Source organism: Perissodus microlepis, chromosome 5 (assembly GCF_051167445.1).
Source record: "Perissodus microlepis isolate ML-2025 ecotype Zambia chromosome 5, ASM5116744v1, whole genome shotgun sequence".
Lineage (NCBI taxonomy): Eukaryota > Metazoa > Chordata > Actinopteri > Cichliformes > Cichlidae > Perissodus > Perissodus microlepis.
Window position 1 is genome coordinate 29,873,361 of NC_140465.1, and position 22,159 is coordinate 29,895,519.

Below are 22,159 nucleotides of genomic sequence, written 5' to 3' on the forward strand. Positions count from 1 at the left end.
CAGGTTTATTAGCAGGGTTTAGTTGTGAATAGCCGCTTACAGCACAACAGATGATTCACCAATTTTTCATTACTCATTCTGACAAATGCTGAAACTAGTATTACTGTCTGACACAAATTCCTGCCACAATGTTTTCATATTCTTTCTCAAACAATGCAAGGTAGTGATCACATTTAAGGTCACTGCTATCTCACATTGTATTGGGGTATTTGGCAAGGATTTCTTTTTTATCTCCTCTCAAGCAATACCATTTATCTTATCCAATCATCTCCCCTTACAGATCAAATAATGTTATATACTTACTTCAGTCAGATCTATGCGCTCCTGCTTCTTTTCATACAGGACTTTTTGCTGCTATACCCAACATTCACTGTCTCAATTTTTACTAAGCTTGAATTGAGCTTGGGTCTATAGGCGACTTTCTGTGACATTTCAATAAACAATTTCTTAGTCTTTATTGACAAACCCTGTCAAAGACTGCCAAAGCTGTTCCGCTGTAACAAAAACATCAGCTATGACTTAGACACAGTTGCCAGGTACAATTTTGCTGCACTTATGGTAAGCTGAAGCTGGTGAACAGAAGGCTTTCCAGCCTACATTCTGCCTGCCTGTGCATTTCGTGGTGAATGGCTACTCTCACTTGCAGCTCCGGAAGGAGTGCCCGTACTGTCAACATCTGTTGCAGGTCTCAAAGGACCTGCAGGCTGTTGCACTGCAGAGAATGTATGCTTCTAATTCATACAAGCATTTGGATAATGGGAACTCTGTTCCTGAAAAACAGAAAAATAAAATTCATACTCACATCATCAAAGAAAGTCAGAGAAGATGGGTCATAGTGAAAGGTGTCTTTTCAGGTTAGTGAACGGGTGTCCAATCTCATGCTGAAAGCATAAATATAGTAAGTATGCATGAAAAAGCTTGTCTGTACGCATGATGAAAAGATGATTAAAATTAGCCTTCAAGCCTACAAACAAAAACAGACACATTTTCACAGTAGCCATTACATACGAGAGGGTCTGTGATTTCAAAATTAGAGGTTTGCAAATTGATGAGCACTGGTCAGTGGACATTCAGAAAAGGAGGATGGCTGCATCAATGGGATCGTGGTGATGAATTCTAGTCTGACAGAGCAAGTGTAAAATTGATTCGAATTAGACACAGAGAACAATTACATGTTTTGTGTGGACACTATCAGTGTGCACGAAACAAGACTCATTTTCTCATTTATTTAGCTATAATCCTGTGTTGCATACCCAAAGGCACAATACAGTACCTTACTGCAGGGTCTCACGGTACAAAGCGCCTTGAGGCGTCCGTTGCTATGATTTGGCACAATATAAATAAACCTGAATTAAACTGAAAAGAAGAATGTGTAAACAAAAGGCAGACATTTCATTATGGTTCTGGACAGTGTCAGCATTGTCCAGTCATTTCACTCAAAGTCAAAAAAAAGTTGACTCCTAACTAATTATTCTTATTAACGTAAAAATAAAGTTTGCTTCTGAAAAATTGTGCAGCTGTATGAATCTTTGCTATTAGGGGAGAAGAAAAATCTTAACAATAAGCATTAAAGATAAGATATAAGATAAGATCATGAAGAAAAGGCTGCTGAAAAATCACAATGGCATGCAAGAGTGTAAGAAAAATAACACATGCCATGTATACAACATCAGCAAAGATAAGGCAACGTTAAATTAAAAAAAAGGAAGTAGCAAACTAAGACAAAAAATGGTGCTTTAGTTTCACTCCTACTTGCAGAGTTTAATGCCTATATAAAAAAACAAAACAAAACAAAACAAAAAACTGCCTCTTTGCCCTTTTCTAAATGTTATTGATTTCTGTTTGGGGGAAAGAGCGCCCTCTACAGCAACCCACATTTAATACCCATTCACGGCTATTTAAAACCGTGCAGTCAAGCCAAAAGAAGCCAGGTGCACATTTTAATTAAAAACACATTTTTCCAATTACAGCTGAAACCGTGAACCTAAAATAAAAAGCGAAGCAAATGTAGTGAGTTCAAGCAAGCTAATTATGGGAAATTAAATGGAAAGTTACAAAAGATAGAATCAAAGCTTAAGGCTACCTAACTTTATATGTTTGCTTAACGCCAGGCTGCAGCACTAGGGAGGTTGATGGCTTCATTTTTATTTTAGCATTCAGGTCTGGGCTGCTTCCTAAAATTTTTGTCTTAAGTTGCATTCATTGGGAACTCTGGGTACTTTAAATCCGGATCTAAGAAGGCAGAGAAGGAAATAGGAAAAAATTGCATGTTTTCTCTTAAGGTACGTGGTGAGTCTTTCCAATAAAATAATCGGTGAGTCATTGTCTTTTTTTTGTTTTTGTTTGTTGGATTTACTGATGGCAGCCTAGTGTAGCGCTGTGTATAAAGTGGGCTGTTGTTAGTGCTGTGCAGCCTGTATTGCTTAATTGTGCAGTTCCCTTGTTGGGCTGGATTTGTTAACAGTCATGTGTACAGAGGCTGACAGAAGGCTACATGCTGACAGTGCTGTGTGCATGCAGACCCACAAAGCTCCAGGATGGAGCTCATTAAGGTGGATGAATGAGTGGTCAGATCACCTCTTCAGTGCTTCATTTTCATGTTATTTCATCTTTGCTTTGCTTTTAAGATGCTCTAAATTGGGTTTACTGTATTGAAAATGACCCGAACAATGCTGGACATGGATGAAAAGAGCATGGCTAAATTATGGTTGGTTTTACATTGAGGATTTAGGCTGTTGTTTAAGCATTTATAATGACTGAAGCTGTTATTTTACTATTTATGGAAAGATTGTTTTGCATTTTTGGGCAGCTTTTCATCCGAAAGTCCAAAATAAGTTGAAATTTAGTTTAAAAACAAACAAACAACACCCCCCCCCCCCCCCCCCCACACACACACACACACACACACACACACTTATGTCTAAAAACTGTATTGATAATATTTTTAATTTGAACATTTAACATAATTCATTTCTTTCATTTTCTCAAAACTTTAAACACAAAACCAGTTTCAACAGTGCTTAATTGGTATTAAGGGGTCCAAAGTGTGCCAAGAAAATATCCCAGACACCAATTCACGATCGCCAGCCTGAACTATTGATACAAGGCATCATCCATGCTTTTATGTTTATGCCAAATTTTGACTCTGCTACCTAAATGTTTGTGAGGAAATCAAGACTCATCAGACCAGGTAACGTTTTGGCAATCTTCCATTATTCAGTGTTGGTCAGTCTGTCCATATTTTAGCCTCTGTTTGTTGTTTTGAACTGCCAGGAGTGGCACCTACTGGGGTCTTCCTCTACTGTACCCCATCTGCTTCAACAGTTTCTTCAACGTGTTTTGTGTTCAGTGGTTATTTGAGTTACTGTTTCCTCTCCGTCAGCTTGAAGCAGACTGGACATTCTACTCTGATACCTCTGGCATCAACAAGGAATTTCTGCCCAGAGAGCTGCCTCTCACTGGAAATGTTCACTTTTTCAAAAGCACTCTCCGTAAACACTGGAGATGGTTATGCATTTCCTGAAAGACTCACAACAACCTGTCTGGCACCAACAATCATGCCAACTTCAAAGTCACATAAATCACCTTTCTCATGCTTGGTTTGAGTGTTAGCAAGTCATCTTGACCACACCTGGGTGCCTAAATGCATTGAGTTGCTGCCATGTATTTAACTGAATAGATATTTTAATGAGCAGTTGAACAGGCATACCAGGGACCGATGAGTACGTTTCTTTTTCTTATGAGTAAATCATAGTGTGAGAAACACAGTCTCATACTAAACAGTTCTTCTATTACTTTACAAATGTGGTCTGTTGCAGCGGGTCAAATTTCTTCTGAAATTACTGAAATGATTTTGCTCTTTCTCCTTTACCTCAGTTAGTTTCCATCCACTGATATTTTCAACATTCAGCTCAACATTGCTGGCTGTGGGTTCTGAACTGCCTCAGTTTCGGGCTTCAGGTTTATCATCCTTAGCGACAAGTGCGAACAATTCTGTGTTTAAGAAATGGCATCTGTTCTGTAATTTAACTTTTGCTTCCTGTGGTTACCATTATGCTTCATAACGGAATCACTGTGCAGAATGTGTTTTAGTGAGTGGGGATGTACTTAGAGTTTTACAAAAAGGTTAAAGGAGAATTGCAAATTGCATCTAATTAGGTGAAAACAGTTTAACGTTTTGCCAAAAGAGGGATTGATTAGTTTAGGACATTGAGAATTTGCTTCAGAAAATGCGAGTTAGTGTTTTAACAATTCAGGAAAGCTGTAATAAAGCAAGGTTGTGAAAGCTGAACTGAGGATAGATTTTACTGTTGGTTGTGCAGTCTCGTCCTTCCAGCTTATTTTGTGCTGTGTTGCAGAAATTACAGTAGAAACACTGTCCTGTTGTTAACATTGGGGATATATGGCGTTCTTTGTTAGCTTGTGTCCCCTGTTGACTCTGTGTTTTTTGCTTGTTTGCAGGTCTACTTATGTGTTCCCAAGAAAGCACGAGGTGCAGAGACTTAAATTTTCACATAATCAGCCATCTTCTCTGAGATACACTGAAAGACTACGTTTCTCACGCTGCATGTGGTGGAGATTATGAGCTTGTACTCAGAAGGAGGCCTTCCGATTCAGGCTTTTACTCTCTAGAGTCCCTGGGCCTTATGTATTTTGTATTAGCCGCTATAGATTAAAATTGTTCATACAATTTTCTCTGGGGGATAGAAGGTGATGGCTCTGCGTGAAATATGTGTTGCATTTTTCTATTTCTCTTGCAATTTATGTAAAGAGACCTGATAGGATTTGGATTCGGCAAACAGACTTAAGACCAGATGAACTGAACAGCGGCTGTATCTCGTGCCCTTAAAGTTTGTGTGACTGCACATCGCTTTGTTCCCATTATCTTGAAAAATCTAATGAGCAGACACTATACTTGCAAACCACTCATTCTTACAGATATGCCCTAGTTTTCCATATGTTGCTGCTTCAAGTGATTCAGTTGGAATGGGTCTGTCAGGGGAACAGGTTTGATAAGACATAATTCCTTAATCCTGACAGGCAGGCAGGTCTAGCCCAACAGATACAGTAAATCAATCAGTGTGTCTGAGAAGTACCTGCCTTCAGTATTGACTGTGACCCCACCACCCCCATGCTATTCTCACTCACACACACACACACACACACACACACACACACACACACACACACACACACACACTTTCTAGGACATGCTCTATAGTCTCTTTTCGCATTCACACTCTGTAAATACGAAGCTTTGGTACATTATAGTCTAAAATACAAAGTTGAAAAGAGAGTGTATTTGACCCACAAGATGAAGTATGGTAGGCATCATTACCAAGAGCCGCTTAGTGTCAACAGGAGGCTGGAGATGGTTCACCTCATACCATCTTTTTACTGGGCCATTAACCAGGCTCACATAGTGCGTAAGAATGAGCAGCCTTCAGTGCCTGAGGCTTTGAGAGACCAAGGTGTTTGGATATATTTTAACCTGTAGATTCAAGATTCAAGCCTGCCTTCTGAATCGTATTCAATTCAGGCCCCCAGGTATGCATGTGATGGCTGGTAGGAACTGAAAGCTTTATAGGGAAATATAATGGTGATGAATACTAAGCAGACCTGGCCCCCCCTGTTTTTTTTGTTTTTTTGTTTTTTTTCCTAAGACGAGAGGCTAAAGAATATATTGGAGGATAAGACACTGTGAACCATAAGGGTGAGAACTTGAGGATTGTGGAGGTGTGTATTTCATTGTTAGAGCAAGATAATAGTCATTGAATCAGTCAGTCAGCGAACAGGAAGTCAACAATTTCTCCCTTTCGCATAGCGTCTTCAACTTATTCAAGCAGCATTATATTTCTCCCACCAGTCTTCTGGGATAGGAGAATCAGGGCTTCTTCTCACATTTCAGTCCATTTATCTCTTGCTAGATGTGGCTCAGTGGCCTTTAGCCCTCCATTAGCCTGCACCGAAAAACATCCAGCGCAAGTAAACAAAAAAATTTAGGGATGGCCCACTTCTTCTCCCCCCCCCCTCTGTTTTCAACTTTGACTTCCAAATGTCTTCCAGGATCTCCAAAACAACACATCACATTGGCTGTGTTTGGGGAAAACACAGCGACGGCCTCGCGTTAATAAGCCTTGTTTGCATGTTCTAAAATTTCTGTAGCTGGCACAGAAATGGAGCGGCTCTCTTGTGCGGTTGTCATAAAGTTGATATTTCAAGAGATAAATTACACCCTGGTTTCCTGAGGGTTCTCAGCGAAGGGAAATCAAACGACCACAGTCAGCTATTGCATAATATCATGTCTTAGCAAGATTTACCACATATCTCAGGGTTCTAAATAAATCACAGCTGTCAACTGCCTTTTGCTGTTTCTGTAATTAATGCGCCCCAGAGATAAAATATTCAAGCTCCCATCTCTCTTCATATCTAACAGTGACAAAACACATCAGATGTCGAGGGAAAGAAATTGGGATCATTTCAGTCATTTTCCTGTCTGTAAAATAGTTTTTCCCGTTGGACCACTTTGGTAGTGATGTACCAAATCCATACATAATACTGGACATGATTCCATCAGTGTAACAAGTTAATTGATTCATTTTTCAGCAACATGTAGTATGTAGCAGCGGATCAAGTGATCAGATGATTACTAGAAAAATCATTTGCTGTTATTTATCAGCAAAAAACATGCACTGATTACTAATTTTTCTTGCTTGTAATGTTACCAAAATGTAAATAGACACAGGTTAGAAATTGGACCCTGAAGAGAACAGCAGTATCTACTGTTATCTTTCATTACAGCAGCCAATCAGTGGGCTTTGCAGGGTGTAGCTCTTTTGATAGCTTTAATTTATTCCTTCATGTCTTCTCTATTTATTGGCGGTAACATTTTTGACTTCTTCCATTTTCACACAAAAGCTGAGCTTCATACTGAGCTGATAAAATGGAACTGAAGGGGGAAAAAACTATGAAACTTTAAAAAGTAAAGGTTTCACTCTAGATGGAATTTAAATTGCATGAGAACTTGTGAGTTTGTGAACGAACAGTAGGCTCAATTATTAATGGTGGGGAGGTGGTGAAAAATTATTTGCATATATGTGCTGATTTAAAACCACTGACCAGAGTAGGTAATAATAAGGTCACCACGTCTTCTTTTGAGAAATCATGTCTGAAAGTCACAATGCAGAATCAACATGAAGGTCAAATTCAAATTGGAGCCCAGCTCCATCTCACATGCATTTAAACAAAGTCCCCAATAAAACCTCACACATAGTACCTAAACAGTTTGAATATTTTTACACAGTGACATCCTACTTTAAATCATAACTGGTAAATAAAGCTGCAGTTTTACATGTAAGGGGACAACATCTTACATTTAGGTCCTTGCCAAACAAGTTCAAACAATGTCTGTGCAGACAGTGCCACAGAAGTGCACTGGTAGTGATGCACTTTTCATCAGCCAGTAATGATTGGTTTGCCAGAACTGAAGGGGGAAGTAACGATTGTACAGGATTCTGCAAATAGAAGTCTGGTGGAAACACCAAGAAAGATTTAAAAAGAAAAAAGAAACTTGCTGTTCAAAGAATTTATTTTTCTTTAGAATTGTTTTTGTCATTTTATTTTTGCTAATTCAGTAGTCTGCCCCTTTCTACAAGTAGCGCAACTGCCAAATTGTGCCATAATTTGAAGTCTTTCTTCTTTGTTGTGTTGAACTAGAGCGTTGTAGACAGACACTGATAAATATTCTCCTCATAAAAGATTAGAGAATTTAGAGTCTGGAGACCTGACATTGTTTGGCAGATGCTAAGTACTATAAAGTGAAGCACCAGTGTAGAAGTCGCCTCTCCTGTCTCTGATGGATTTCTGAGCTCACACGCTATCCAAGAGCCAAGGCAAAGCAAGCTAGCTACCTTATAATGATTTATGAAGTTTCCACTGCATTTCTGAGCTCACAGCTTGTCCAATCTAATAATTTAAACAGTAAACTGTATATGAAGCTGTAATTCTTTCATTTGGAGACTAAAAGGAATCCTTTATCTGATGGGTTTTTAGGGTATATGTATTGTTTTTGGCTTTGCGGTTTTTACAATTTAAAACAAATCTGTCCTATATAGTATTTTATTCTTTTTAGATGTGAGCATGCTTGTGCATGCAGTTAGAGTGGGGTGTTTTGCTTCACACACACACATATACATCTCGAAAAATATTTGCAGATGCATGCTTCTGGGCTGACAGTGGCCGGCTGGAAAATTTCAACATTTCGGCCAACCCTGACTGATACTCTAATTATTTTTGCAATATACACACTCCCTGCTGATTTTTTTTTTTTTTCCTGAGAATTGAAAAGATGATATCAGTAGGTAAAAGGCTGTTTGAATAATTAGTGTGGAAATTGTGCATCCTGACTCTTCAGGAGTATTTATACTTATTCCAGTTTACCATAATTATTGTTTACAAAAGTGGCCCAAGGTATGTAGGCAGATTGAGCCAAACTTTTTTGTTTTTTTTCTAATTAGGCAAATTAACACCTATATTGGAAGCTGTCAGTATTAACTGCATGGCTTGGCTGAGGCACTGCTGCTTAGAAACTTGACACACTCAAGAGAGAATAAACCTCACATTCAGGCTGCACAGATCTGAATGAGGCTTCTCTCTATTGTAAAGGATGACACAAACGAATATCAAGATTGCTCTTTGTCTTAGATGCATAGTTTGACAGCTGGCAATAAAAACTCTTGTCATCAAGACCCGTTCTGTAGTTCTGCATGGAGGCGTTTGAAGGCTTGAAGATTTTTATTATCAATATTATGCAAATATACTTTAGTAGTAACTTTGTGCAGAGCTGGAATTGTGTCTATACTTCTCAATAAATTCCTTATCTGAAACCTGTGTAACAAAAGATTTTGCATTGTTTTGAGTGCATTAATGGTTATGCTTTATAGTTCCAAAGTTTGGGGCACTAAGAAATAAGGTTTGTCTTTAAAGAGAATCAAATTTACTGTTATATAACAATGAGTACACGATGAGTCATAAATTATTTTTGATGAATGTCACCATTAAAATATTTCTGAGTTTATATTTAGTGAGAACAAATGTGCTCGATGCAGCACTAACGCTCATTATTGACTAAAAAAGAAAATCCAGCACAAAACTGAACTCTATAATATACAAGAAGACAGTAGATGCAGGTAAAAATAATCACTCAGTGTTTTCTGTTGTAACAGTACTGGAATTACTGTATTGTGGTGCAAAAATCAGCTCAATGACAGATGGCCTAGCTCACCCTAGTGTTGTGCACCAATTGTATGGCAATTTCTTTTCTTTTTCAGTTCAAGAAATAATTATTTTCCCCATTCCACTTTTAAGTTTGATTCACCTGATCAATATGTCCTTTTAAGGCTTATTTCAGTAATTTTTTTTCTTTCATTAGAAACATAGTGACAGCCTCTTCCAAGCTCTCAACTCCCTGTGTGCAGCTAAGCCCTCCTCTCTTCATTCATTTTCCTCAGGGCAGCCTACTTCTACCTTCCTATTGATCTGCTGTGCAGCATCAACATGCTGGAGTGTCAATTAGAGAACCCATCCTGCCCATCTGTGAGAGGAGAGCTGCAGCATTTCTCAAACTTTCCCTGGCTCACTTGGCCATCCAGCAGCTGCTCAGGTCTCTGAAGATAAAGAGGGGAATAATCGTTTTAGAATAAATAATAATTTATCTCAGCTATCCCCTTGTTCATATTTATAATGTTCCTTTCACAGCACTGATTAGAATGTAAAATACTTGCACTAGCGGTGTGATTTCTAATGTAAAGTGATAAATATTACGAGGGAATTTAAAGGAGTAAGGGCAGATCTGCAGAATACATTTGTCTGCTTCAAAGAGGACACCACTTATTTATTTATTTTTTCTCAGGTGGATTGCATTTGTAAGGGTAGGCATGTTGAGGCGAGTGAAGCGAAAACGTTTTATTTATTTATTTTTAAGCGAACGCAGGCTGTCTTCAGCATTGTTTCGCTCAGTAACCAAAGTCTGGTGTGTTGCAGATCTCTTCCAGTGGCTTTAATATTTCCAAGACTGGCTTGAATACAAAACAGCTTTCTGGAAATCAGGTTCTAAAAGATGGGGTTGAATGTGAAAACAAGATATTCAACATCAGGTTGTTTTTATTTTTTTGTTTTCAAAGGAGAGCGTACCACTGTGACATTATTGGTCTTAATGTTTCCTAACCTCGTCAAATCTGTGTATATATTTCTGTCATCCCCATCTACTCTAGGATATCAGCAAGAATACAGCAGACAGGCACTGGTAGAATATTGTGAGCCTTCTTGGTTTTTTTTGAAAATGAAGTTCAGTTTTTAAGTATATAACCTGAGTCTCTTTCTGTCTTTACCCACTGCTTCATGAGAGAGGACGGCTGATGTGCAGCTGCAATTTAAATGGCCAGCGACTGTGTTTCTGAGTAGAAACTACAGATGGCACGATACCACTTTTTTATGTCCGATACCGATATCATATATTTGGATATCTGCCGATACCGATATGAATCCGATATAGTGTATTTTGTAATCAATACAACAGTTTTTTATAAATATCTATAAACCTACACCATCCTCCCTATTCTGGTATTTTAGAGAGTACTTAACAGAAATATTAAACAACCTAACTAATAGGGTTGCCAACTCCTAGCAAAAAAAAAAAAAAGGGAACCACCCCCCCACCCTCCGCCTCGTGATGTTTAATTGACGTAATCAACTTTAATTTAATGCACGTGTAAAAAAATAAAATAAAATAAAATAAAAAAATATTATTTTTCTACAATAATTAAACAGATTCCACATCTTTCTTCAACAGAATTGCAGACTGCAAAGATGGTACCTTCCCAAAGGAAAAAGTACTATAGCTTACCAGAGTATATATTAGACTTAATAGTTACTATATTACAATAATGGATTTCTATACATTTAATCAGATGAAAACTTTGGTTGTAAGATTCAGATAATTATTTATTAAAAGTTAGTCATTTTAAATGAAATAACAAAAAAGTATTTTTGTGCCTCCCTTTCCCTGTTAATGCCCAACCTGGCCCCCTGGCAAAACTTTGCTAGACCCACCCCTGCACAGTTACCAGCTGTTCGCTACCTAAAAAAAGGATCCTGGTGTTATTTGTCTCTCAGAAACAGTTCATAACTTCCGTTCAACTCATTCATGTCACCTAAAAGGTAAACCTGTTTCTCCATCACCTGTTCAGCTCTGATGATTCAGTAAGGTTCATCTTCATGTTTCCCTCTCACCAGATAACCAAACTGATATCATGACCAGCAGTATTTACAGCCGGGGTTCCAGCAAACGGCAGCTGATACTAGAAATTAATATTAAATCAGTTCTAACAACAGCTTATCAAGCTTAAATGTGCTGCTGTTGTTTATCCGCTGGTCTCCTCTTTCTAGCGCAAAGTGGGCGATAAACAAACAAGAAAGACGGGACTTGCGAGAAAAAAGCCGACCAGCTGATCATTGATCAGTTTCATGATTAAAGTAGCAACAGGGGAGGGAGGGGGAGAGAATGAGAGAAGAGTCAGCTTTGCAGCAAGGACAGAATAACTCCAGCTTTGTGTCTTTTTTTCATTCTAGCTGAAGTAAGGGGCAAATCGCTTCCTTTTCACCTCAATATGGAACTCCAATGGCCAGTCCAGCTGTGGCTCCATATATCAGTTGTTAAGCTTAACATGGAAATACTATGCAACCATTCAGAGATGAACTTATGAACTTGCTTTACTTCTCTGGGATAGTTTTCTCCGAGATGAAATGTGGTGGTTTGGAAGCATAGTGAGGCTCCAAATGCTCCACCAGACCACAGACAGGTCTTGCAGACAACAGCCGCTCTATCACGTGATACTGCTCCGACGCGCTGAGCTGGATTATGCCAAAAAGCGCTTTTTGTGAGGTGATTTTGTGATACCTCGGATCGGATTGCATTTTTTTATTTCTCTCCAATATCCGATCCAGTAATTTAGGTCAGTATCGGACCGGTACGTAATATCGGATCGGTCCATCTCTAGTAGAAACCTGGCTTTTTAAAATCAAAGTACACCTTTTTGGCACAGTCATAACAAAACATCTTTTAGTGTGTTAATTCATGCCATTTTGTTCCCATTGAGAGTACATTAAATTAAATTATCAGCATTGACAGTGAAAATTTTGGTAAACGCTGTTTGTGGTCAGCATTTCAACGCCAAGTTTTAACTTCAACAGGTTTTTGCTTTTAAGCCACACCCACTTCTGACATGACTCTTCATCCCTTGCAAAGATAAATTTTCATGACTTCATCTGATACGTTTTACTGCAGAAGCGAACAGGGAGCAAATCTGACAGCCAAGATGATGAGGAGCTCAAAAAACAGTGTGAGAAGTGGTAGGTAGCTGTCAGAGAAAATCATTCTGACCATTCCAAGAGCCTAACGGGAGAAATTGGGAGTATGGGACTGATAGGACAAACTAGACAAATGTGCCATTCATCTGTCAGCCTATTTCCTGTTTCTTAAAAAGCTTCAATGACGAAAACTCTCCGGTGATTATTAATAATCATATCTCAGAAAAAATAACATGGTTTTCCACAACCAGGCCTAGTTGTGATAACAGCAGGACAAATGTTATGGTATAGAGGCTAATTTAGATTACAGTGTGAAATCAGCACCATCTCATTCCTTCCTGTTCCCACTTAAAGTCAGATTATTTGTTGTTTGTTGTTGTTTTTTAGAATATTTCCATTAGAACTCTCTTTAAATTGAACCCTGTATATATAACTGACCATCTTGTTTGTGTAGGGTTATTGCAAGAAGTTGAAATTCTTGAAAATATATTATTGCTAACATTTTTGGGTTTATCAGTATTAAGGAGTTACTGCTTCCACTGTCGCTTGCAAGGCCGTTTAACATTACACACTGATTTGCCTGAAGGTTGATGGCCTTTTGAAATGAATACATAGTCTGCTCTGAAATATGCTTTTGCACCTGAGGAAAGGTTGTTCTCTGATATGAATCTCCAGTAATTCCTGCAGCTGTCTTTGACATTTTCTAGCTGGTAAACATTTTGGTTGTTTTGCATAAGTCTGTGCTTTGTATGGTTTTTGAGGTATGCTATTAAGAGCTCATCTATGAATGTGTACACATTTTGTACTTTCATTCAGTACGTTTTTTTTTTTTTTTTTTTTCTGAAAATGAAAACAGCGGAATTCCATAAAATAAAGGCAGAACATAGATTTTGTGCATTACATGGAGTACATTCCAGATGTTTTTATAAGCCACACAGTAAAAACACTGATTGTGCTTTCTGTGAGATTCTACGTCACTACTTATCGTGCTGAACTGAAGTCTGACAAGTGGTTTGTTGTAACCGCAATGCTTCATTAAAACAGAATTCATAGTTTTGGCTGAATGGTGATTGCGTCTGAGATGATTAATTCTAAGACAGGCCACCCTGAATGCCCTGAGATCTCTCAAATATCAGAAAGAATTGTCTGCACTGCGGCTAAAGATGAAACACCATAAGATATTAATCTGTAACAAGACAACACAAGCTGATTAACAAGATAATACTTCATGTAATCTTGTGAGATATAAGATCTTCTTCCTTCAGTTGCACATGAGCTACTTCTACAGATTAACTGGCTTTCTTCAGTCTGAATAAGACATAGGAGCTGTCACCCAAACAGCTTTTCTTCTGTTCAAGCAGAAGTTTGATGACGTCTATCTTCAAATCTGCAGCCTTGCAGAACCGTTTCTTATTTGAACTGTTCAATGTTTACACCTGTATTTTATTTTTTTAGACTATCTGTACCATGCTATGCTGGCAGCAGCACTCCCCGCCTCAATCTTAGTGTTTGCTTTAATGTCAGATGTGCTGCTGCATGGTTTGCGTTTGATTATGGGGGCTAAGGTGAGTTGGCTGGCTTTCCAGTTGTCATCTGCCCTGCAGCAGTTTAAGTGGACCTGCAGTGAATCAACTCTGAAAAATTACTTCTCACTCAGTAGGAGATAGTTGGGTGTATTCAAAGGACCTTGTCACTTCCAATATGCTCTCAATGAATCTCCGCCGTTGCCGATGCAAGGCCTCAACCCACTCTGCTGGAAAACCTATGTCTACAGCTGTATTTTGTGACTGTGTGCAGGGAGATTGTTCCTTCAGAAGTTATTACAACTTCAGGAATGAGACAGGTGTAGACGTGTAGATGCAAGATGGTTTATAGTGGCATATTTTGTGTGTCGGGCATGTGTGTACTTCTTATCTCAGGCAGAAAAAGGAGGAGGGCAGAAATAATAGTGCAGGGTAGTGATGACTAGATGTGCGTCACAGGAATCAACTTAGACATTAAAAATCTGTCTTCAAATTTAAATTAAAATGTAACCAATGAGCTTGTTTACGACACCTGAATTTGCAAAGAATCTCGTAACATCATCTAACAGCACTCATAGCAGCAAAACAAAAAAACAAATGCAGTTTGATATAACAAGAAAACAAGATTTTAATGACTCAGAGTGCTGTTTCTACATGTTTTTGGTTGACTGCTCTAAATGTTCTGCTTTTTAATCTATAGCTATCTATATGATGTCAGTGTGAGCAGATATACCTGATACCTAGCTGTGCACACAGACGTGCCACCCACATGCTGGTCAAAAAAGAAATCTTATTTTGTGAGGGGCAGCCAATCAGAAGAAAGGTAGTTTAAAGGGAGGGGGAAGGGAACTAGAAATGGCTTTTTCGCTTTCATACACTCCAAGGATAAAAAGAAATATGACATTGTTCCCCTTTAAGGTAGACCGTCTTCCTCTTTTGGCTGCTCACCACAGCAGATGATATGCCTCCATCTCACCCTATCCCTAACATCCTCCTCTGTCACAGCAGCCTTCCGTATATTCTTTTTTTACTCTATCTATCAATCGTCTCCGTGGTCCTTGTGTTTTCCTTCTCCCTGACAGCTCCATATTCAACATCCATTGTCTCCTTTAAGACAGATGTTGGACATAAAAGTGGCTCTTCATAGTTAGTTTCAAACTCAGCCCATAAACCTGTTGCTTAGAAATACTTAAGTGACTCTGAGGCCCACATATGAATTTTGTTATATTATACTGAATCTATATGGAGTTGATTTTGCCTGTTGTAAGCAGAAATATCCAGGTAATGCTGAAGTGGTTCTTTTGGCACAAAGGGAAATCTTCTATATGAGAAGCTTATTCAGCCCCTTGGACGTTTCTTTAAACTCTTGTATTTTTAATGATAAGATTTGAAGGCGTATATATCATGGTGAAAATGCTGATAGACTGATAAATACTAATTTCTGAGCAAAGTACCGCCACAGACCAGCAGCCTCATTACTACCACCAATGCTGTCAGCGCAGTCTTATGTTAGTGGAACCATAAAAATGTCAGTACTTTTTCAATTTGTCAATTTGATGGAAAATTGACAGAGAAATGGAAAATATGATAGTCTGAGAATGTCACATCATTGTGATTGTGGCTGAATGTGTTGCTGACATGGTTGATAGGTGAAAATGAAGCATGTGGGATCAGACTTGCAGCCTTCTCAACCTTGAGAGTCCATGGCAACCCACTGAAAGCAGAATGGTAAACGGAGGCAGGCTGTGTGAGAGAAAGAAATTAGTTCTGGACCAGAACTGTCTCTTCATTTCTGCATAATAATACTGCAGTAAAAAGGTTGAGAAAAAAGAAGAAAAAAGTATTAAAAATCTTAGACCAATACAAATCCCTGTGCTTTTTTGCCCCTGTTTTCTCTGTGCTATGTCTCACTTCTCTACTCTTTTTCATCTTTCAGGAATTCACTCTGAAGACTGTGGACCTAAGCAGGCCTGAGGGCTCTGACATATACCAAATCCCTGCCCAGGGGGACAGGGGAGATTAAAAACGTCTGATTGAGGTGGAGAGGAAAGAGACACAGAGAGAGGGAAGGAGAGACAGAAAGAAAGCTTATCGTTCACCTTTGTTCTTTTTAATGCCCCAAGTGAAAGATCTCCATAGGCATGTCTGTGAATAACAGCAAACACAAGAGCAGCTGCCCACCACTGTGGTCAGAAGATGGAGTGAGAGAGTGAGGGAGGAGACGAGAACAGGATTACATCCTGTGAAAGAGCCAAGCTCATATTCTACTTTAATTGAATGCCTGGGAGAAAGGAGAGGCATGAGAGCAAGCCTTTTCAGTGCCAACTGCTTCAAGAGGTACTGCAATTAACCCTCTGGCCATCATAAAGTAATACCTGGCTTTTGCTGTTTTCCAATTGCTGGGTTTGGTTGTACACTGTGGATGTGTGCTTGGGCCGTGGTCATGTTTCAGCCCCTGGTGTGTAGACCGGAACGGACCGGCTCTCAAAGAAACGGCCTGATTCCTCCTCTGTTGCTGCTGCTGCTGCTTCTTTACACCTCCCTTAAGCCCGCTCAGGCGGCCAAACCCAAAGGGCCAGGACACACACATTTGAACTCTATTCGCATCGATGGGGATATCTCCTTAGGTGGGCTCTTCCCAGTACATGCCAGAGGGCACGATGGAAAGCCGTGTGGGGAGCTGAAGAAGGAGAAGGGTATACATAGACTGGAGGCCATGCTCTTTGCCCTTGACCGCATCAATAATGACAATAATCTACTGCCCAACATCACACTGGGAGCACGAATCCTGGACACCTGCTCAAGGGACACTCACGCCTTGGAGCAGTCTCTCACCTTCGTGCAGGCTCTGATCGAGAAAGACGGCACAGATGTCAAATGTCTCGGTGGGGGGGCACCCATTATCACCAAACCTGAGAGGGTTGTAGGTGTTATTGGAGCCTCCTCCAGCTCTGTTTCCATCATGGTGGCCAATATATTACGCCTGTTTAAGGTAAGATTATCATTACTTATTAGCTTGGTTTGTTGGGATGTGCGAATTGCACAAAAAATAGGATAGAATCAATTCCAAATGATGTATTAGCCTGAAAAATACATATGCTTTTGCTTCAGTGATGCACGTAGATACTGTATTTGTTTGAATAATTAATAACACCGGATGGAAAACAGTACAAGCCGCTGAACAATGTGAGAGAACAATAAGTGTTCGATATCTGCTGCCACACAAAGACCAATTTCATAACTTCAGTGAGGAGATGCCTGGGTAAATCTCATCCCGACTGGTGCCCTGGAGGAGCTGGTTGCTAAGCAGTGAGAGGTATTGCCTGTCACAATACAAAAGTGATTAATAGGACTTGATTTCATTTTTGGCCTATAGCCTTTCCCTTGATCACAATAGTGTTTACATTTGTTTACACTACAGAAAAAAATATGTTCTCTTCGTGGACATTTGGACATTTGATAAATTATTCAATACAGATTTTATTATCACGCCAGTCAGCCATGGCAGTCATAATAGTTCTTTTTCACTTTACCAAAGGTATGATTGCTATTTAACGCTTGGCTCACTACAAAAATAACAAACCTTTTTTGACTAAAAAGAATTAGTTTTTTAAAAGTACTGTCATGTTTGAAAAGGTTTCATGGGTAATTACACCTTTTTGCTAAATATTAGACAAATCACTTTCAGTGAGATGAGGTAGTGGCTGATTTAAATTCAGTGATAATTAAAACCAGGAACTTTTCCTCACACAAACTTGGGGCTAAAAAAATATTTTAATATTTATACAAGACCCTAACTCCAGATTTTACCTTCACCTTGATCTTGCATGGAAATTTGTGTCTATTACTGTCCTTTTCTTGCTTATGCTGCAAGGTCAAAAGGGAACTCAATCACACTCAAAAACATTCTTTCAGCTGATTCAGTGTTTGCCCAAGGACACTTCAACAGAACAGGTGTTTACTGTCATCAATTCTTTTAAACCGTCAGTATCTAAAATGCTAGATGAGGAGCTGCAGATTCAACTCGAAGCACACTGCTGGACATTTTTTCAGTGCTGTATCACTGTACACAACACCAGATGAAAGCACAGCAGGCCACACATAGATTTTACTCGGGCAGGACACGTGGGTATATTGAGGGCCGCCCAAGTATATTTTGAAACCAGCCTTTTTATTTAAACTTCTGTTATATATAAGAGTCCTAGCAGCTGCCTCCGAGGCTGAAAAGTGAAGCTAATACAAAGTGTCAAAAACTCCTCTTCCTAGAGTTGCCACAAAAGCCAGTCAGTCCCCATAGACTCCCACTTTTAAACGTGGTAAAAAGAATGTTTATGGATATTGTACCTTTTCATAACAACTATATATAATTTTTCTTTTTTAATAACATGTTCATTTGGATACTGGTTAAAGTGCACGTTAAGTTTGCAGCATGGCTGCTTCATTTCACAGATGTGGTGGCACCTGCAGCCAATTGCTGTCTACTAGGTTGTGCCTCCTCTAATGTGGGTGACAGACAGTCTTTGTGTGGTTGACATCACTTGGCAATTAGAGATGTAATTACTTTACAGACAGCACTGTAATTCAGGTGTGCGGGACCTGTGGAATTTCTGGCAGCTGACCAAACACACTAGCGTTAGTTCGTAACTTAGCAGTCTATCCTCCTGTCCAAACATGGCAACCTCAGGCTCCAGAAAATCAACATGGCGGAAACCAAAATGCTAATACTAATGCTTCAAACTGTGGAGTCCAGAATATTATGGGATGTAACAGTGGTTACTTCCATCTTTTATATACAGTGTATGCTGCCAACCAGCTAACTGAGACCTTTTATCTCGTGCACGTTTCTGTACTGGCAACCAAGTTGCTTTTGTTTCAGCTCTTTATTAAACACTGCACGCTTACATACAGTACTGTGCAAAAGTTTTAGGCAGGTGAGGAAAAAATGCTGTAAACAAAGAATGCTTTTAAAAATGGAAGTGTTAATCATTTATTTTCATCAATCAACAAAATGCAGTGAATGAACAAAAGAGAAATCTAAATCAAATCAATATTTGGTGTGACCATATTTTGCCTTTAAAACAGCATCAGTTCTTCTAGGTACACTTGCAGACAGTTTTTGAGGCAACTCGGCTGGTCAGTTGTTCCAAACATCTTGGAGAACTAACCACAGATCTTCTGTGGATGTTGGCTTCCTCACATCCTTCTCTTTTCATCTAATCCCAGACACACTCGATGATGTTGAGATCAGGGCTCTGTGGGGGCCATACCATCACTTCCAGTACTTCTTGTTCTTCTTTACGCTGAAGATAGTTCTTAATGACTTTGGCTTTATGTTTGGGGTCATTGTGCTGCTGCAGAATACATTTGGGGCCAATAAACAATCATTTATATTTCTGAAAGCATTCTTTGTTTACAGCATTTTTCCAGACCTGCCTAAAACTTTTGCACAGTACTGTATATAAATGTCATGAAAATATCAAAGGGTGTTGGTGAAATAAAAAGAGTTGATCAGCCTACCATATGTTCATTTTTCATTCATTCATTCATTCATTAGTTTATTAATGATTAGTTATTTGTAATTTTTAAGCCAAATGCTTAATTCAAATCTTTGTTAATTCATGTATTTTTGCTTTGTTTTATTTTGCTACTCTTCTTTGTCTTATTTGATGTATGAATTCAGTATCTCAGTTTCTGGAGTGTAGTTTTGAGGGTCGGAGGGGAGGCAATTTGAAGTTGTTACCTTGGGCTCTGGGAAACTCCGGGGGCATTTTTACTATTTGCGACATAATTTAGGAAATAATTGGCTGATGGATGTGAATGAATGAAATAAAATGAAATGAAAAATAATCATTAGCTGCACTGTTAGATGATGTAAATGAAAGCCAAAGGAGCATGATGTACAATGTGTTTCTATACTACTTTTTTTCCCCCTTGATCAACCAATCAATGTCCTCATCACCAGTACCAAATCCTAGACAACCGCTGAACCAGACCAGACTCTGGCAATGCTTTATCGAATAGCTTCCAGTGTGATGTCATTCGCCAGCGGTATGCAGGAGAGATGCTCCGCTGTGTGATTGTTCTTTTTTTTTTTTTTCTTTTTTATTATAACTGGACTATGATTAGGACATGTTTCTTTTTTATTTCATTGCCTGTGAAAATGTGTTCATTTTACAGGCGATGTGAGTGAAGCCCAAAAAAAAAAGGGGAAAAAAAAGTGAGAGGTGAAGTAAAGCATGAAAGCTGATATATACTGTAGGAGTTTGGTGTGGGGTAGCTGGTGTGTAGGTGTGCTGCACTGCAGTGTATCTGGACAGAAGCCATTAATACTATAGCACCACTCATACTTCTAGATAGGTTGAGTAATTTTAAAAATCAAAAATATGTAAAATGGAAAATGAAAAGTAGTATTCACATCACTAAATAAAATCAATGCAAATGACCTGGAATGCTTAGATTTAGCTACGGCTCTAGATTTTGCTGAGATGGATATGAGGCTTTTATTTTGTTTTTTATGCTTATTTATGTATTAGTTAATCTAATACTCCCCAGCAACAGCCTGCAGTCTGTGTTATTTGATAAGCTCCCTGATTCCAGAGTGTTACAAACCACATGGGATGTATCCTCCTCCTCGAGGCCCCCAGCATTAATCAGTGTGAACCCAGTGTGATGGCACACACGCACTTCCTCACACACGCCAAGGTCTCGTGCATTCTTTTGATATGTTTCAATGTGTGTAAATGTTTTTGTTAAAGTCTGTGTATAGGTTTGTGCATCTCCGTATGGATATGTTCAGTACACACCAGTAGAAAATATACTCTAGCACACAGAACCCTGTGCATGAACTTTGCATTTCTCTCTGTCTCCATCTCATAAAGTATGCCTATATGTGCACTCACACAGGTAAGAGTCGGTGTGGGCCACAGTAATGAGCATCTCCTGCAGTGCGTTCCTGATCCCTTTCTCGCATGGGAGCCTCAAATCCTTCGTCATTAGCACAGTGCTCATTGCTTCTTCATTAATGCATGTAAGCGTTGTCCTTGCATATTTAATCTGAATGTCTCTGATCTCCTATCTCTTTATCCTCAATGCATATAAGCAATGCATTCCCCTCTTCTGCTTTTTTATATGCAGACAAATGGAGGGTGAGAAAGCAGCACTAGACTGACAGCAAGCCAGTCCATCTTCAATACTATAACTTTTTAATCGCTCTTCTGAAAATCAAACACTTACAGACACAGTGATAAATCAATCAAAGACTGTTGCAACACTCCAAAAAAAGACTGAACTAAACTGTTACAGTTACACAATTTAACAGCAAACTTTTAACGTGGAGCAGTGTGTGGTCATTTAGGCCAAGACTTTGAGTTATAGCTTCCCAGGGATCCATAGGTCAGCCAAATGCCAGCCCGTTCTTCTGGCCCTGATGGAGCTGCATCAGGGCACACGCACTTCCCCCAAAGAAAAAAAAAGTCTACTTATTATAATAATAATAATAAGTAGAAGGAGTTCAGGGAAGACTGTGTCTACTAGCTTTGCTGCTAGGCATAAATGCTTGATTTAAAAGAAGGCAAAGTATGTACACAACTACCAACTCAGCATACTGGTGAAGTAAAACCAACTTGTACACATGCTTATGCATCTGTGTGCACATCTACATACATAAACCATGTGCAAAATTGCAGCACTCAAATATACCAGCTATATAAATGCTTCACACAAAGAAACAGTCTCGTACAAAAGTAATGCGCATTTGCACACAAACCACTTTAAAGGCAGCAGCAGCCACCCTGGTGTAGTTAGCAGGTTTTCTAAAAAGTGTTTCCTCAGCACTCAGCTGCATACAGATGTGGTCCAGAGAAGCTGATGAATATTTTACTTGAACCTTATGTAACGGTACATGGGGACCAGGAGCTGCTGCTCAAGAAGATTTTAGTGCATTTCACAGAAGAGGGAGCTGCTTTGACAAGCATTTGGGGAAAAAGATCATTTGTGATCACAGAAAAGCCATGTCAGATGATTGCATTATTCATTTACGCAGCAGATGTGTTCATAATGTGTTGACTCATGTCACAGATTACACTACCAGGTCTGTCCTTCCCAATCAGCGGGAGGTACTGACAGGGATATTATTTTAAATTCAACCACAGCAGAAGCTTGGCTCTCGTTCAGTGAAAACAAAGTAGTTTTCTAAATTTCATTTGATTTCATTTGATCTGTTCTGTGGTACACATGAGTAGCAAAACAGAGACACATTGACCCAGGAATAA

At 39.1% G+C, this 22,159-nt stretch overlaps 1 protein-coding gene across 2 annotated transcripts in view; it reads left to right on the top strand.

Moving 5' to 3' along the window:
• The window catches only part of LOC146387576 (metabotropic glutamate receptor 4-like), a 189,203-nt gene that overhangs the window by 19,144 nt on the left and 147,900 nt on the right, over window positions 1–22,159 (top strand). The window contains exons 1-2 of one of the 2 annotated variants that reach the window (XM_084929280.1): window positions 2,081–2,282; window positions 15,826–16,881. In XM_084929280.1, coding sequence (XP_084785406.1) covers window positions 16,312–16,881 — 570 coding nt within the window. In that variant the 5' untranslated portion in view covers window positions 2,081–2,282; window positions 15,826–16,311. Of the gene's footprint in view, window positions 1–2,080; window positions 2,283–15,825; window positions 16,882–22,159 lie in introns of those variants that run through there. The other variant, XM_084929278.1, reaches the window with a different exon arrangement.